At 29.6% G+C, this 18854-nt stretch overlaps 2 protein-coding genes across 2 annotated transcripts in view; both read right to left on the bottom strand.

Annotated features, from left to right (window-relative positions):
• Window positions 1–18854, bottom strand: part of LOC139499213 (uncharacterized) — a 327861-nt gene that overhangs the window by 219049 nt on the left and 89958 nt on the right. The gene's annotated exons all lie outside the window — the stretch shown is intronic.
• Window positions 1–18854, bottom strand: part of LOC139497893 (death-associated protein kinase 1-like) — a 97199-nt gene that overhangs the window by 11772 nt on the left and 66573 nt on the right. Inside the window, exons 12-14 of the mRNA XM_071286133.1 lie at window positions 16754–16911; window positions 12307–13512; window positions 3704–3775 (exon numbers count right to left, since the gene is read on the bottom strand). Of these exons, the coding sequence (XP_071142234.1) occupies window positions 3704–3775; window positions 12307–13512; window positions 16754–16911 (1436 nt within the window). The remainder of the gene's footprint in view (window positions 1–3703; window positions 3776–12306; window positions 13513–16753; window positions 16912–18854) is intronic.

The following is an 18854-nucleotide window of genomic DNA, read 5'->3' as shown; positions in this document are numbered from 1 at the left end:
CAATTATTCAATTTTGATGAAATCAAACAAAGTTTAATTTTGGACCCTTTGGGCCCCTTATTCTGTTGGGACCAAAACTCCCAAAATCAATACCAACCTTCCTTTTATGGTCATAAACCTTGTGTTTAAATTTCATAGATTTCTATTTACTTATACTAACGTTATGATGCGAAAACCAAGAAAAATGCTTATTTGGGTCCCTTTTTGGCCCCTAATTCCTAAATTGTTGGGACCTAAACTCCCAAAATCAATACCAACCTTCCTTTTGTAGTCATTAACATTGTGTTTAAATTTCGTTGATTTCTATTTACTTAAACTAAAGTTATTGTGCGAAAACAAAGAATAATGCTTATTTGGGCCCTTTTTTGGCCCCTAATTCCTAAACTGTTGAAACCAAAACTCCCAAAATCAATCCCAACCGTTCTTTTGTGGTCATAAACCTTGTGTCAAAATTTCATAGATTTCTATTAACTTAAACTAAAGTTATAGTGCGAAAACAAAGAAAATGCTTATTTGGGCCCTTTTTGGCCCCTAATTCCTAAAATGTTGGGACCAAAACTCCCAAAATCCATACCAACCTTCCTTTTGTGGTCATAAACCTTGTGTTAAAATTTCATAGATTTCCATTCACTTTTACTAAAGTTAGAGTGCGAAAACTAAAAGTATTCGGACGACGACGACGACGCAGACGACGACGACGACGCAGACGACGACGCCAACGTGATAGCAATATACGACGAAAAATTTTTCAAATTTTGCGGTCGTATAAAAACTTAACACTGAGCAATGAACCATGAAAATGAGGTCAAGGTCAAATAAAACCTGAGCGACTGACATAGATCATAAAATATTTCCATACACCAAATATAGTTGACCTTATACATATAGTATTAGAAAAAAAGACCAAAACTCAAAAACTGAATTTTGACCACTGAACCATGAAAATGAGGTCAAGGTCAGATGACACCTTCCAATCATTCCATACACCAAATATAGTAGACCTATTACATACAGTATAAGAAAAACAGACCAAAACACAACCAGATGCTCCGCAGGGCGTAGCTTTATACGACCGCAGAGGTTGAACCCTGAACGGTTGGGGCAAGTATGGACACAACATTCAAGCTGGATTCAGCTCTAAATTTGGATTGTGATTAAATAGTTGACACAGCATAGGTTTCTGACACAGAATGAATGTGTTCTAATGAACTTAAAATTTTTGTTTTCTCTTAGAGCAATTCACTATGCTGTTGAATATTAATCCTCTCAAAAAAATGTTTGAAGAAATTTTCTTTTTTATTTATGAAATTTCAAATGAGAAAAATTGAACCCAATTTTTTTAATCACATCCCCCTTTCCCTTATTCCAAAACTAATCTCAATTAAAATTTCTAATGGAGTTTGCAACAATAACTACTCATTTAAATACATCATAAAATATTAAGATGTAAAAAAACTGCTTGTTATCACTGAATGGTAAAGATTATTTTAATTTATCAGTTGGTAGTAAAAAGTGAATATACATTGTATATTGTATATAACAAAGATTTAAGTTGATTCTGGACAAAGAAAGATAACTCCAATTAAAAAAAAATCTTGCTATTGCACAATATTTTGCAATTAGATATTTCTTGCTTACTATTCTAGACAAAAAAAGATAACTCTAATTAAAAAAAAATTTGCTATTTCACAATATTGTGCAATTAGATATTTCTTGCCATTGCGCAATACTGTGCAATTGAAAAGACTTGCTATTGCACAATACTTAATATAATAATTTTAGATCCTGATTTGGACCAACTTGAAAACTGGGCCCATAATAAAAAATCTAAGTACATTTTTGGATTCAGCATATCAAAGAACCCCAAGATTTCAGTTTTTGTTAAAATCAGACTAAGTTTAATTTTGGACCCTTTGGACTTTAGTGTAGACCAATTTGAAAACAGGACCAAAAATGAAGAATCTACATACACAGTTAGATTTGGTATATCAAAGAACCCCATTTATTCAATTTTTGATGAAGTCAAACAAAGTTTAATTTTGGACCCCGATTTGGACCAACTTGAAAACTGGGCCAATAATCAAGAATCTAAGTACATTTTTAGATTCAGCATATCAAAGAACCTAACTGATTCATTTTTTGTCAAAATCAAACTAAGTTTAATTTTGGACCCTTTGGACCTTAGTGTAGACCAATTTGAAAACGGGACCAAAAGTTAAGAATCTACATACACAGTCATGACAGTTAGATTCGGCATATCAAAGAACCCCAATTATTCAATTTTGATAAAATCAAACAAAGTTTAATTTTGGACCCTTTGGGCCCCTTGTTCTGTTGGGACCAAAACTCCCAAAATCAATACCAACCTTCCTTTTATGGTCATAAACCTTGTGTTTAAATTTCATAGATTTCTATTTACTTATACTAACGTTATGGTGCGAAAACCAAGAAAAATGCTTATTTGGGTCCCTTTTTGGCCCCTAATTCATAAACTGTTGGGACCTCAACTCCCAAAATCAATACCAACCTTCCTTTTGTAGTCATTAACATTGTGTTTAAATTTCATTGATTTCTATTTACTTAAACCAAAGTTATTGTGCGAAAACCAAGAATAATGCTTATTTGGGCCCTTTTTTGGCCCCTAATTCCTAAACTGTTGAAACCAAAACTCCCAAAATCAATCCCAACCGTTCTTTTGTGGTCATAAACCTTGTGTCAAAATTTCATAGATTTCTATTAACTTAAACTAAAGTTATAGTGCGAAAACCAAGAAAATGCTTATTTGGGCCCTTTTTGGCCCCTAATTCCTAAAATGTTGGGACCAAAACTCCCAAAATCAATACCAACCTTCCTTTTGTGGTCATAAACCTCGTGTTAAAATTTCATAGATTTCCATTCACTTTTACTAAAGTTAGAGTGCGAAAACTAAAAGTATTCGGACGACGACGACGCAGACGACGACGACGACGACGACGACGACGCCAACGTGATAGCAATATGTGACGAAAATTTTTTCAAATTTTGCGGTCGTATAAAAATCTAAGTACATGTTTAGATTCAGCATATCAAAGAACCCCAAGAATTCATTTTTTTATTAAAATCAAGCTAAGTTTAATTTTGGACCCTTTGGACCTTAATGTAGAACAATTTGAAAACAGGACCAAAAATTAAGAATCTAAATACACGGTTAGATTTGGCATATCAAAGAACCCCAATAATTCATTTTTTTTATGAAATCAAACAAAGTTTAATTTTGTCCCCTTTTGGCCCCTAATTCATTGGGACCAAAACTCCCAAAATCAATCCAAACCTTCCTTTTGTGGTCATAAACCTTGTGTTAAAATTTCATAGATTTCTATAAACTAATACTAAGTTATTGTGCAAAAACCAAGAAAAATGCTTATTTTGGACTTGTTTTTCCCCTTATTCCTAATCTGTTGGGACCAAAACTCCCAAAATCAATCCCAACCTTCTTTTATGGTCATAAACCTTGTGTTTAAATTTCATAGATTTCTATTTACTTTTACTAATGAAGAGTGCGTAAACCAAATGTCTTCAGACGACGACGCCAACGTGACATCAATATACCACCAACAAATTTTCAATTTTTGCAGTCATATAAAAAGGTACATGGTACTAGCTCATACATCATGTACATGTTTTGTGTTTCTAACAGTAGATTGTTAGATGTGGATGTACTTACGATTTGACTGGTACTATTTTTGCTAGGATTCAATACTGGAACATGTTGGAGATTTTCAGACATCTGAGATGGCTAAAGAAATTTACAAAATAGTTAGCCCTATTTAATGCCCATCACTCTACTAAAACTTTTAGATCTTTATTGAAATATATAACAATATATACAATGTCATGTAATCTTGTTCATTGTGCAACATTTGACATCTCATATGACATGTATGAGGAGTTTGATTTAAATGTTTAATTGCTTGATGTGAACCAAAACATGTGAATATAAAAAAGTATCTTCCCCCACTTTTCCTTTATAGCAAAATATTGACATTCTTTTAAATACAGTTGTTTTATTCTAACTGATTATATTTTATATTGGTGTTATGTGGTAAATATTGACATTCTTTTACAGTTGTTTTATTCTAACTGATTTATATTTTATATTGGTGTTATGTGGTAAATATTGACATTCTTTTACAGTTGTTTTATTCTAACTGATTTATATTTTATATTGGTGTTATGTGGTAAATATTGACATTCTTTTACAGTTGTTTTATTCTAACTGATTTATATTTTATATTGGTGTTATGTGGTAAATATTGACATTCTTTTAAATGCAGTTGTTTTATTCTAACTGATTATATTTTATATTGGTGTTATGTGGTAAATATTGACATTCTTTTAAATACAGTTGTTTTATTCTAACTGATTATATTTTATATTGGTGTTATGTGGTAAATATTGACATTCTTTTACAGTTGTTTTATTCTAACTGATTTATATTTTATATTGGTGTTATGTGGTAAATATTGACATTCTTTTAAATACAGTTGTTTTATTCTAACTGATTATATTTTATATTGGTGTTATGTGGTAAATATTGACATTCTTTTACAGTTGTTTTATTCTAACTGATTTATATTTTATATTGGTGTTATGTGGTAAATATTGACATTCTTTTAAATACAGTTGTTTTATTCTAACTGATTTATATTTTATATTGGTGTTATGTGGTAAATATTGACATTCTTTTAAATACAGTTGTTTTATTCTAACTGATTATATTTTATATTGGTGTTATGTGGTAAATATTGACATTCTTTTACAGTTGTTTTATTCTAACTGATTTATATTTTATATTGGTGTTATGTGGTAAATATTGACATTCTTTTACAGTTGTTTTATTCTAACTGATTTATATTTTATATTGGTGTTATGTGGTAAATATTGACATTCTTTTAAATACAGTTGTTTTATTCTAACTGATTATATTTTATACTGGTGTTATGTGGTAAATATTGACATTCTTTTAAATACAGTTGTTTTATTCTAACTGATTATATTTAATATTGGTGTTATGTGGTAAATATTGACATTCTTTTACAGTTGTTTTATTCTAACTGATTTATATTTTATATTGGTGTTATGTGGTAAATATTGACATTCTTTTAAATACAGTTGTTTTATTTTAACTGATTATATTTTATATTGGTGTTATGTGGTAAATATTGACATTCTTTTAAATACAGTTGTTTTATTCTAACTGATTATATTTTATATTGGTGTTATGTGGTAAATATTGACATTCTTTTACAGTTGTTTTATTCTAACTGATTTATATTTTATATTGGTGTTATGTGGTAAATATTGACATTCTTTTAAATACAGTTGTTTTATTCTAACTGATTATATTTTATATTGGTGTTATGTGGTAAATATTGACATTCTTTTAAATACAGTTGTTTTATTCTAACTGATTTATATTTTATATTGGTGTTATGTGGTAAATATTGACATTCTTTTACAGTTGTTTTATTCTAACTGATTTATATTTTATATTGGTGTTATGTGGTAAATATTGACATTCTTTTAAAGTTGTTTTATTCTAACTGATTTATATTTTATATTGGTGTTATGTGGTAAATATTGACATTCTTTTAAATACAGTTGTTTTATTCTAACTGATTATATCTTATATTGGTGTTATGTGGTAAATATTGACATTCTTTTAAAAACAGTTGTTTTATTCTAACTGATTATATTTTATATTGGTGTTATGTGGTAAATATTGACATTCTTTTACAGTTGTTTTATTCTAACTGATTTATATTTTATATTGGTGTTATGTGGTAAATATTGACATTCTTTTAAATACAGTTGTTTTATTCTAACTGATTATATTTTATTTTGGTGTTATGTGGTAAATATTGACATTCTTTTAAATACAGTTGTTTTATTCTAACTGATTATATTTTATATTGGTGTTATGTGGTAAATGTTGACATTCTTTTACAGTTGTTTTATTCTAACTGATTTATATTTTATATTGGTGTTATGTGGTAAATATTGACATTCTTTTAAATACAGTTGTTTTATTCTAACTGATTATATTTTATATTGGTGTTATGTGGTAAATATTGACATTCTTTTAAATACAGTTGTTTTATTCTAACTGATTATATTTTATATTGGTGTTATGTGGTAAATATTGACATTCTTTTACAGTTGTTTTATTCTAACTGATTTATATTTTATATTGGTGTTATGTGGTAAATATTGTCATTCTTTTAAATACAGTTGTTTTATTCTAACTGATTATATTTTATATTGGTGTTATGTGGTAAATATTGTCATTCTTTTAAATACAGTTGTTTTATTCTAACTGATTATATTTTATATTGGTGTTATGTGGTAAATATTGACATTCTTTTAAATACAGTTGTTTTATTCTAACTGATTTATATTTTATATTGGTGTTATGTGGTAAATATTGACATTCTTTTACAGTTGTTTTATTCTAACTGATTTATATTTTATATTGGTGTTATGTGGTAAATATTGACATTCTTTTACAGTTGTTTTATTCTAACTGATTTATATTTTATATTGATGTTATGTGGTAAATATTGACATTCTTTTAAATACAGTTGTTTTATTCTAACTGATTATATTTTATATTGGTGTTATGTGGTAAATATTGACATTCTTTTAAATACAGTTGTTTTATTCTAACTGATTATATTTTATATTGGTGTTATGTGGTAAATATGGTCATTCTTTTAAATACAGTTGTTTTATTCTAACTGATTATATTTTATATTGGTGTTATGTGGTAAATATTGACATTCTTTTAAATACAGTTGTTTTATTCTAACTGATTTATATTTTATATTGGTGTTATGTGGTAAATATTGACATTCTTTTACAGTTGTTTTATTCTAACTGATTTATATTTTATATTGGTGTTATGTGGTAAATATTGACATTCTTTTACAGTTGTTTTATTCTAACTGATTTATATTTTATATTGATGTTATGTGGTAAATATTGACATTCTTTTAAATACAGTTGTTTTATTCTAACTGATTATATTTTATATTGGTGTTATGTGGTAAATATTGACATTCTTTTACAGTTGTTTTATTCTAACTGATTTATATTTTATATTGGTGTTATGTGGTAAATATTGACATTCTTTTACAGTTGTTTTATTCTAACTGATTTATATTTTATATTGGTGTTATGTGGTAAATATTGACATTCTTTTACAGTTGTTTTATTCTAACTGATTTATATTTTATATTGGTGTTATGTAGTAAATATTGACATTCTTTGAAATACAGTTGTTTTATTCTAACTGATTATATTTTATATTGGTGTTATGTGGTAAATATTGACATTCTTTTACAGTTGTTTTATTCTAACTGATTATATTTTATATTGGTGTTATGTGGTAAATATTGACATTCTTTTACAGTTGTTTTATTCTAACTGATTATATTTCATATTGGTGTTTTGTGGTAAATATTGACATTCTTTTAAATACAGTTGTTTTATTCTAACTGATTTATATTTTATATTGGTGTTATGTGGTAAATATTGACATTCTTTTACAGTTGTTTTATTCTAACTGATTATATTTTATATTGGTGTTATGTGGTAAATATTGACATTCTTTTACAGTTGTTTTATTCTAACTGATTATATTTTATATTGGTGTTATGTGGTAAATATTGACATTCTTTTACAGTTGTTTTATTCTAACTGATTTATATTTTATATTGGTGTTATGTGGTAAATATTGACATTCTTTTACAGTTGTTTTATTCTAACTGATTTATATTTTATATTGGTGTTATGTGGTAAATATTGACATTCTTTTACAGTTGTTTTATTCTAACTGATTTATATTTTATATTGGTGTTATGTGGTAAATATTGACATTCTTTTACAGTTGTTTTATTCTAACTGATTTATATTTTATATTGGTGTTATGTGGTAAATATTGACATTCTTTTACAGTTGTTTTATTCTAACTGATTTATATTTTATATTGATGTTATGTGGTAAATATTGACATTCTTTTAAATACAGTTGTTTTATTCTAACTGATTATATTTTATATTGGTGTTATGTGGTAAATATTGACATTCTTTTACAGTTGTTTTATTCTAACTGATTTATATTTTATATTGGTGTTATGTGGTAAATATTGACATTCTTTTACAGTTGTTTTATTCTAACTGATTTATATTTTATATTGGTGTTATGTGGTAAATATTGACATTCTTTTACAGTTGTTTTATTCTAACTGATTTATATTTTATATTGGTGTTATGTAGTAAATATTGACATTCTTTGAAATACAGTTGTTTTATTCTAACTGATTATATTTTATATTGGTGTTATGTGGTAAATATTGACATTCTTTTACAGTTGTTTTATTCTAACTGATTTATATTTTATATTGGTGTTATGTGGTAAATATTGACATTCTTTTACAGTTGTTTTATTCTAACTGATTATATTTTATATTGGTGTTATGTGGTAAATATTGACATTCTTTTACAGTTGTTTTATTCTAACTGATTATATTTCATATTGGTGTTATGTGGTAAATATTGACATTCTTTTAAATACAGTTGTTTTATTCTAACTGATTTATATTTTATATTGGTGTTATGTGGTAAATATTGACATTCTTTTACAGTTGTTTTATTCTAACTGATTATATTTTATATTGGTGTTATGTGGTAAATATTGACATTCTTTTACAGTTGTTTTATTCTAACTGATTATATTTTATATTGGTGTTATGTGGTAAATATTGACATTCTTTTACAGTTGTTTTATTCTAACTGATTTATATTTTATATTGGTGTTATGTGGTAAATATTGACATTCTTTTACAGTTGTTTTATTCTAACTGATTATATTTTATATTGGTGTTATGTGGTAAATATTGACATTCTTTTACAGTTGTTTTTTTCAAACTAGTATTTAACTGATTTATATTCTATCTATGTGGTAAATATGTAACACTTTCATTGAGTATTTCAAGATAATAGGCAAACAAACAAAATTCAAAATTCTTGTGAGCACTGTACAATGAAGATTGCCAAATGTTTTTAGTGTAAACTTAAAATCAACCATTGACTAGTATTTATCAATTTATAACATTTCTCACATGTCTAAAGGCAATATTTAGAATTTGAGCTATCTTCCTTTGTTTATAATTCTACATTTGTACTTTAGATCCATACTCCATGCACTGCTTATCATTATTATATACTACTAAAATAACGAGGTCCAATTTCAATTTGTTAGCCGACATGACGTAAAAACAATGAAAAAAAGAATTCAACTTTAAATATATATAACTAATATAGGACAATGGTGTTGATTAAAACTTACACCATTCCAGGCCCTTTTGTTTTCCACATAATTAATATTACCAATAATTAACATGTTTCGGATCGAATTTGATACAGATACCTATATTAAGTACCTGTTACCTGTCACCTAAACTGTACGTTCCGACTCTGTCAGGCGCACCACCAAACAGTGTATTCGGGATTCGCTATATATACAAGGGTCATAATCACATCTGCACCTGAACATCGTCATTATAAGAAATTGACACTACTTAATTCAATCATTGACCAAAAAATATATCTACAAGGATATTCAGGTTGTAGTAAGAAAATCAGGATGGAGTCAAACAGAAAGATATTATAATCAGCATGGCTTTATCAAATGACAATACGAATATTAAAAATCCAGGCTGAAAATAAGGCGTTGGTACTTTAATTCTGTCACGAACCTGCGATGTCGCAGGAGTGTTCTAGCTTTGTTTAATGAAAACAGTTGTATGTATGGTTATACACTTACACGTCATTTTGTAAATATTATTTGACAATCCAGAGGTCATATAAAACTGAGATTTTGATTGACGATTTTTTTTTAAAGTATACAAGGGATGCGAAAAATATACAAAAATTGTCGTATAATGGTATAACTCCTTATTGTTTCGGTTGTATGACATTTTTGTAGATTATTCTATTTCTGATTTTTTTTGCTGTTTGCAGTTTCCACTCTATTTATCATATCTTTTCAGATAAAAAGCAAAAACACTAAATATGAGTTAAAAATTGTCAAGTAAGGGCACCAAATAACTTCTCAAGGAGTCATCCAATTGATTCAGTCATATTAGTATTTTTGTAGAACTTTTATTACTTAGCATTTTAGCCTTAAACAGTTTCTATTTATCTAAAATGGATTAAGTTAATATATATGTAGGCCAAATAACATGAAAATTAGCAAACAAGAGTGCACACGCTGAAATGTCTCGCCTTCTTTACTAACCATTGATTTTATGTTGATAATCCTAAATATAAAGCTTTACTACAACTATCACATACATATGTAAATTTTACATGATACAAGAAAATGAGGTCAAGGTCATATAAACCAAAAGAGAAATACATGTACACCTTTTCTAGTTTTTAAGAAACAGACTTAACCAAGAAAACATTGACCAATGAACCATGAGAATGAGGTCAAGGTAATATGAACCAAGCAAGGCAGACACAAACAGCTTACAATCCTTCCATACAACAGGTATAGTTGACCTATTGCATATAGTTTAAGAATAACTGTTTCGCCAAGCGCAGCTGGATACGACTGCAGAGGTCCAACCCTGAACAGTTGGGACAAAAATGGACAAAATATTCAAGCTTGATACACGTCTGAATTTGGATTGTAATTAAATATTTGACACATTATAGTTTTCTGACACAGAATAAATGTGTCAAAGAACTTGAAATTGGTTGTATGATTTGAATTTATATTCAATTGCAGATTTCTTGCTGTTGTGCAAACACTGTGCTTTGCGCAATACTTAGTAAATCTGTTTTCAGACTATATATTTAGGATTAGCAAAATAAATTGTGAACCCTATTTTTTTCTTTGGAAAATTGACAATTTCTTAAATCTTAAGGGAATAAAAATTGCTCCCCCCCCCAAAAAAAAAAAATTGTTTCCCCCATTTTTTACCCCCTCCCCCCTTTAAAAAAATTGCCCCCTCCCCCCCCCCCCACAAAATAAAGAAAATGCTTACACCCCCCCCTCCAAAATACAAATTTTTTTTTAAGAAATTTTCTTTTTGTAAAATGTGGTAAAATAAAGAGACAAGTTATTGTGTGAAAACTAGAAACATGCTAGTTTTAGACCCTTTTTGGCCCCTAATTCCTGAACAGTTTGGGCAATTATTGAACCTTGTGGTACAATTTCAGAGCAATCAAAATACTTATACACAAGTTATTGTCCTTAAACTAGAAAAATGCTTGTTTTGGCCCCCCTAATTCCTAAACGGTTGGGACCATCACCCCAAAAAACAATCCCAACCTTCCTTATGTGGTATTGAACCTTTTGGTTGAATTTCATAGAGATCCATAAACTTAAACTAAAGTTATTGTCTGGAAACCAAATGTGTCTTTGAACGACGCTGACGACGTGATACCAATAAAACAAAAAACAGACCAAAACACAAAAACTTAACACTGAGCAATGAACCGTGAAAATTAGGTCAAGGTCAAATAAAACCTGCGAGACTGGCATGTACATAAAAAAAATATTTCCATACACCAAATATAGTTGACCTATTGCATATATAGTAACTCAAAAACATAACTTTGACCACTGAACCATGAAAATGAGGTCAAGGTCAGATGCCACCTCCAAGTTGGACATGTAAACCTTACAATCCTTCCATACATCAAATATACTAGACCTATTGCTTAATAGTATCTGAGATATGGACTTGACCACCAAAACTTAACCTTGTTTGCTGATCCATGAAATGAGGTCGAGGTCAAGTGAAAACTGTCTGATGGGCATGAGGACCTTGCAAGGTACGCACATACCAAATATAGTTATCCTATTACTCATAATAAGAGAGAAATTAACATTACAAAAAATCTTTTTTCAAGTAATCACAGAACCATGAAAATGAGGTCAAGGACAATGGACATGTAACAGACGGAAACTTCTTAACATAAGGCATCTATAAACAAAGTATGAAGCCTCCAGGTCTTCCAACTTCTAAAATATAAAGCTTTAAAAAGTGAAATAACGCTGCCGCCGCCAGATCACTATCCCTATGTCGAGCTTCCTGCGACAGAAGCCGCAGGCTCGACAAAAATCATCCTTTAAGGGTAATAACTCCTTGAGAAGTCATTCAATAATTTTGGAACAAACAGGAAGTATGTAGAACTTGACATATTGACCACCACCCCTTTATGTGTCTATGAAGTATTTATGTATCACACTTACCCATGGTGCTTTTTTTTGTTTATCTGACCATTCATCTATGAACATGTGTTTAATTTGACATGTGTCACATTGATATATAGGCTCTTCCATGAATTTGTTTGATCCTGTCACACACTTTGGCTCAGTAAGGCCACATTCCCATTTTTTCTCAAATTTTACATTTGACATCTTGAATCTTGTATGCATGATTGTGTTTAATTCCTCTGTCACAAAGTCGGCAATGTATTTGTACAAACCGCTTTTAATGTCTTCCCCAAATTCCCATACCTGAATCTGAATAACATTTGGCAATGTCATTACAAGTAATTTTCGTAATTTCGTTGTCTCTTCTAACTCAAAGACAGCAGTGCTTTTGAAAAGAGCAATTTGTCTTTCCTTCTGTCCAGTTACAACCCTCTCTGCAATGTTATATTTCCTGCTAAGTGAAGCAATCAAATGATTATGAAGATGTGGAGGTAGAAATATAAATTTGAAACACAACCACGTGGATCTTTTACGTATATCTTTTGTCACATTAAACATTTCATAAATGTCAATCTCAGGTTCTGCTTTAACCATACAAGGTACATAAAAGTAAGGATTTTGATCAGCACCTGATTTGTTTGGACGTATAATGATATCAAATTTCTCCATTACTTTCAGGATATATTCTTTATGTTCATACAAAATGGTTGTCTCTTTTTTAAATATATCTTCTACAACCTCATAATTTAATTGACCTGTATGGTAAAATTCATTCCACCTTTTTTGATTTTTAGTACTAGCTTGGAATTTCTTTGCTGTTACTATACATTTAAAAGCATCAGACAACCACTGTGTATCTAAAATAATATTCTCTGGGAGATCTTTGAAATAAACTAAAGATCGGAGGTCATGGTGAAATTCTAGAAATAATATCAGTTCTTCCTCACTTAACGGATTTGGTGTATCAGTAGAAATGTGTTTAATTTCCTGATAAGTAATAATCGGTAACTCTTTCTTCTTTTCTTGAAGTCTTTGCTCCAGTTGTATAAATTTTAACGGATAATCTTTGTTCCATGTCCTCATTCCTCTGGCTAATTTTATGATGTCTAGTCGTATTTGCTGGAATACACTGGGATCATCTTCTTTATTAGAAATAAAGTATTCAATCCTTACATGTCCACGTTCATCATCTGCCAGATTTTCGGTGTACACCAACAAATTTTCTCTGCATTTCTCCTCAACCTACAAAACATAAGGATCTTGGTATTGTGTGTGGTTTTATATTGCGTTTCGTTTTTAAGGAAGAATATTAGATAAACCAATTATTTGACCATATTGAACAACTGCTATTGCAGCTAAATATGAAAGTAGACAATAATACATAATGTTATATTAACTTTTTTTGGATTCGAGCGTCACTGATGAGTCTTGTGTAGACGAAACCCGCGTCTAGCGTATATACAAAATTTAGTCCTGGTATCTATGATGAGTTTAATTATATCTTGTTTAAATGCTGCATTTAACGTACACTGTGTGTAAGGTGAAATACTATAACTTAAGTACACTGTGTGTAATAGAGATGAAATACTACAATTTACGTACACTATGTGTAAGGATTTAATTTCCATGAAGGTATATTTTACAAGAGTGCATTAGTTGAGATATCTTAACAACTTTACTGATCATGATTGAAATTTTAATTTAAAAGTCTTCAAGTCCAAGGTTTGATTATATGGATACATATTTAAAAATTCGTAAGGGTTCCACGGAACCCAGTGTCTCGCCTACTTTTGCTGTTAATCGCATACTCAACAAAAATGAGGAAAAACATCAATAAAAATTTCCCTCTCGATACTGTCTTTTGATTGACAGAAGCTTCCAAGTTTGGTAAAAAATCAAGGATAGTTTATATAATTATGAATCTAATAAATGTTTTATAAACTTTAACTGCAGACTGTATGTAATGTTAACTGGCAGAAAAAGAAGTTATAATGTTGGCTTTTTCATGTACAGAGTAAATGAATTTTATATAAATAGTATATTGTCTGAGTTATATATGATTCAATTAGTTCCTGGATCAGGCCATGCATCATTGATCATCTCTCTGTAAGTCATTTTAGACATGTTTATTTGTTATTATTGGAACAAAATGTACATGATGTATGTCAAAGAACCATCATTTTTGAAAAAAAAACAATTAACAGGCTATTATTTAAACTTGGAATTATTTTCAATTATGGAATTTGCAAAATTTCTTGTCCTAGAAATTTTTAATAAATTCCATATTTATTCTCAGCAAAGACTCATCGAAACAACATCTGATTAAAAAATTTAATAACACTTTTAGATATTTAGATGATATATTGGCTCCTAATAATGACGACTTCAGTATGTACACTAAAGAGATTTATCCTTCCTGCCGAACTGACTTTAAATAAAGCTAATACTACATTTGTAATAATGAACACTGCCCTTTCCTGGATCTTGATATCTGTATTTTTAACGGGAAGCATATTACTAAAATTTATGATGAAAGAGATAATTTTTCATTTCCTATTGTTAATTATCCATTTTTAGAGGGTGACGTTCCTTTGTCACCATCTTATGGTGTTTATATATCTCAACTTGTTCGATTCGCTCGTGTTTGTAACAACGTATTTGATTTCAACGAAAGAAATCATTGTATTACTGAAAAATTATAATACCAGGGTTTTCGATATCACAAACTAGTCAAAACATTTACTAAATATTATCATTGGTACAAGGACATCATTCGTAAATATAAATCAATATGCAGACATCTTATACATTCGGGTATTTCACATCCAATATTTTATGGTCATATTCTTCACAAAGCACAAAAATGTCGGCATTCACCTCAAAGCTAACTAAACCTTTAAACAGACTTATTCGAAAAGGAATAGTTACGATACTGTTGTAAAGTCATTAAGGATTGCATATTTTGGTATTAATATTGATTCACTCATAGGGTCTTTGCATTGGAAAAAAACACATAGATTCTAAAACGAGTTATTGGCATGATACGGGTTATGTTCTTCTCATATATTTTATGATGGTATAATACTACGATACGGGAGGGATTGTCCTTGATTTTCATATCATGAAGACATAATCTTTCAATCAGTTTAATTGAGGTCTGGAGCTGGCATGTCAGTAACTGCTAGTAGTCCTTTGTTCATTTATCATGTTTATGTATCATTGTCATTTTGCTTAGTTTGTTTTATTACCTATTCTGACATCGGACTCGGACTTCTTTTGAACTGAGTTTTACTGTGCGAATTGCTATGTATTTCTTTTTAGTACATTGGCTAGAGGTATAGGGGGAGGGTTGAGATTTCACAAAACATGTTTAACCCCGCCGCATGTTTGCGCCAAGTCAGGAGCCTCTGGCCTTTGTTAGTCTTGTATGTTTTTTTTATTTTAGTTCAATATATGTTTTGGAGTTTAGTGTGACATGCATTTTCACGACTGAACTAATACACAATTTTATTTAGCGGCCAGCTGAGGACCACCTCCGTGTGCGGGATTTTCTCGCTGCGTTGAAGACCCATTGGTAGCCTTCGGCGGTTATCTGCTTTCTGGTCGGGTTGTTGTCTCTTTGACATATTGCTCATTTCCATTCTCAATTTTATATAGTATAAATGTTGTCATGCCTAAATCCCTGTTTCTTTATAATAAAACAAATTTGTTCTTGATTTTTTCAAACATATGAATCTGTTAAGAAAATTTAAATCAGCTCATTCTGAATTCTGCAATGAGTAAATTCATAGAAATACATGTACCTCTATAAATATATGTATTTAGCTTTCTGCATTTTTTTTTGTGGTCACAATTTATATTTCTCTCTTTCACATTATTTATTATGACCAATAATTATAATTTACTTCTTGATCAAAATGATAAATAACAATTATTGGTCATAATAATTAATACAATTTAAATTGTGATCCCTATGTGCATGTTTTCAATAAAACGTACAATTTTGAAAAAGATTTACCAGAAAGGTTGCCACAAGGAATCATTGGCATATTTAATTTGCTGCAAAAAGTCGCCGAATGTTCATCACAAACTATATAAGGCTATCAAAGTTCGCCAGAGGTTCACCACAATTAGTCGCCAGAAGTTTGCTACAAACTATATAAGGCTATCTACTGTTGCAACAAGTCTGCTGCAACCTTCATTTGCATGGTAAAAAGTTGCGGTGAAGTTGCTTCAAACTATTAGCAGCAACCTTACTGCTGTGTTTACCGCATATCTGCTGCAACAGTTCGCCAGAAGGCTGATTTTCAGTAAAAGCAGGTCTTTGGTTATTGCTTCCGCACGTCATACAAAATAAATGTTTAAACCCTTAAAAAACACAAAACACTTCTTACACAAAATAATATAATCATTTTAAAAGCAGAACAAACACATGAAACGATAGCAATGTCTCTATTCTTTACAAATTGAAAACATCATATACCGTGTCTGCTTCCAAGTTCACAGCATCTTTCCATGTGCCAACAATAACTACTGGTGGATCAAGATCACCTGACGTCATCGTCATGTCATCAGATATAATGTTTTGCTCTTCCAGTCTACTGTAACAATGTATTGAGTCAATCCAGAGTCGGAATAAAGCTACAAGTCAAAGTACAACTATTTCATATCAGCATTTATTTAAGAGTAATAACAATTGCCAGTTCTTATTAATTAAAATCAAGGGGGTTACAGTAACGATATACAAATCTTGTTTATAACTAATCGATTTGGAAGAGATAATATAAGTAAAAACAGCAACTGAAGGAATCACATGATATCCTACTATTCATGCATCACCCGTAATGCGAATCACACTCAGTATAAAAATGACACAATTGGGACTAGGAGACATTCAGTAAAATTACAGATCAAATACATGTAACTATACTGAATTATAAGAGATTCATCAAGAGAAGTACACAAAGTAGCTTTACTGATACACAAAAGGATATAAAAACATATAGCCCATCTGACAGATATGATGACAAATATCTCAAGGTGTTGTTCTCCCGACTAGCATTTTATTATGTCTAAGGAATCATTATTTGCCCATGTGCTTACAATGCCGTATTCCTGATTAAGACATAACGATATATGGACAATGTAATCAGGATAAACAAAAAAAGATTCTCTTTAAATTCTTAGAAAATTTTAAAGTTTCTAGAGAATTCATGATACGTACTATAATATAAGCTTACGCATTGTTTAACAATTTAAATTATTTGTGTATAAGGAATATTTTTATATAAGATTTTAGGTAAACAGAATATAAAATCAATCTTGTTCATACTTATTACACAAGGTTCTTTGAACATATACGGAGATGTGATTTGATTGCGAATGAGACAACAATCCTCCAAAGACAAAATATAAAGATGTAAACAGCTACATGCCGCAGTATGGCCTTTGTTTATATAAAGCAACATTTAATTATTTTTGTTTTTAATTTTACCACTGTTATGTAAGTGCTTGTAAAGATAGCAGTAATATAATGACATAAGGTTATAAACTTCACCCAAAATAAATAAGAAATGATAAAAAGCCATATTGCTATAATAGAGTCATTTTCTCGACTTATTTTTAAGTCCTAGCCTTAATCGTTTAATATCAGCTTATTTTTTTTAAATACGTTATTTCGCACTGTGACTTATCTGGCTGACTCCACGATCTATTTTCACAATTGTCTTACATTGTTGATGTAGTGAAGATTCAAGTATTATATAATAATGACAATTTAGCATGATAAAATTGAGAATGGAAATTGGGAATGTGTCAAAGAGACAACAACCCGACCAAACAATAAGAAAACAGCCGAAGGTCATCAATGGGTCAACACTGGAACAAAGTGTAGTTTGGTGTTGATAAAAAGTCCAATCTTCCACGTTCTAATTCTGCAGGTTATTCAAAAAAACGGAAAATATCATGTCACTATTCTTTTTATTTATATTGTTGAATCCATCGGCATCACACAGATTCATTGTTTATGATAACTATTAGCACTGTCGTGCGTTTTGTTGGCTAATAATCGAAAAAATAAATTTGTGCTATTTCATAATGCCAATATGAATGATTGGAACCCCTGACGTAGTAGCCTCATTCAGGTTGAGATGGAAATATGCATATTTAACAGGTCAATAATCCTTGCATTAAAATACATATTTTACTAAATATTTGGCACTTATATATTGCTATCAATGTAATTTTGGGAAAAATTATGTATAAATACACATTTTTAAATAGAAATTGAAAATGGTGTTGTGTCTTCTTTAAAATGTTTGTCTTTGCGCTGGTTAACAATTTGATAATTAAAAATAACAAAACATTCAGTATTTTAAATTGAATATCATATAACTGAAGATTTAATTAAGAGTGTTAGGGCAGATTGTTAGCCCTCTACACAAAATGTTCAACCTTTGTTTCCTTTCATATATAAGAATAAGCTGTAATTAGTTTGAACCTAAGACTTAATGTCCATTTCAAAGTAGAACAAAGCTATCAAATAAATGACAATTAAAGACACATATATATATGCATTACACTCC

Source organism: Mytilus edulis, chromosome 12 (genome assembly GCF_963676685.1).
Source record: "Mytilus edulis chromosome 12, xbMytEdul2.2, whole genome shotgun sequence".
Lineage (NCBI taxonomy): Eukaryota > Metazoa > Mollusca > Bivalvia > Mytilida > Mytilidae > Mytilus > Mytilus edulis.
Note: the sequence above shows the minus strand (reverse complement) of the source record. Positions and strands in the feature narration are given on the sequence as shown.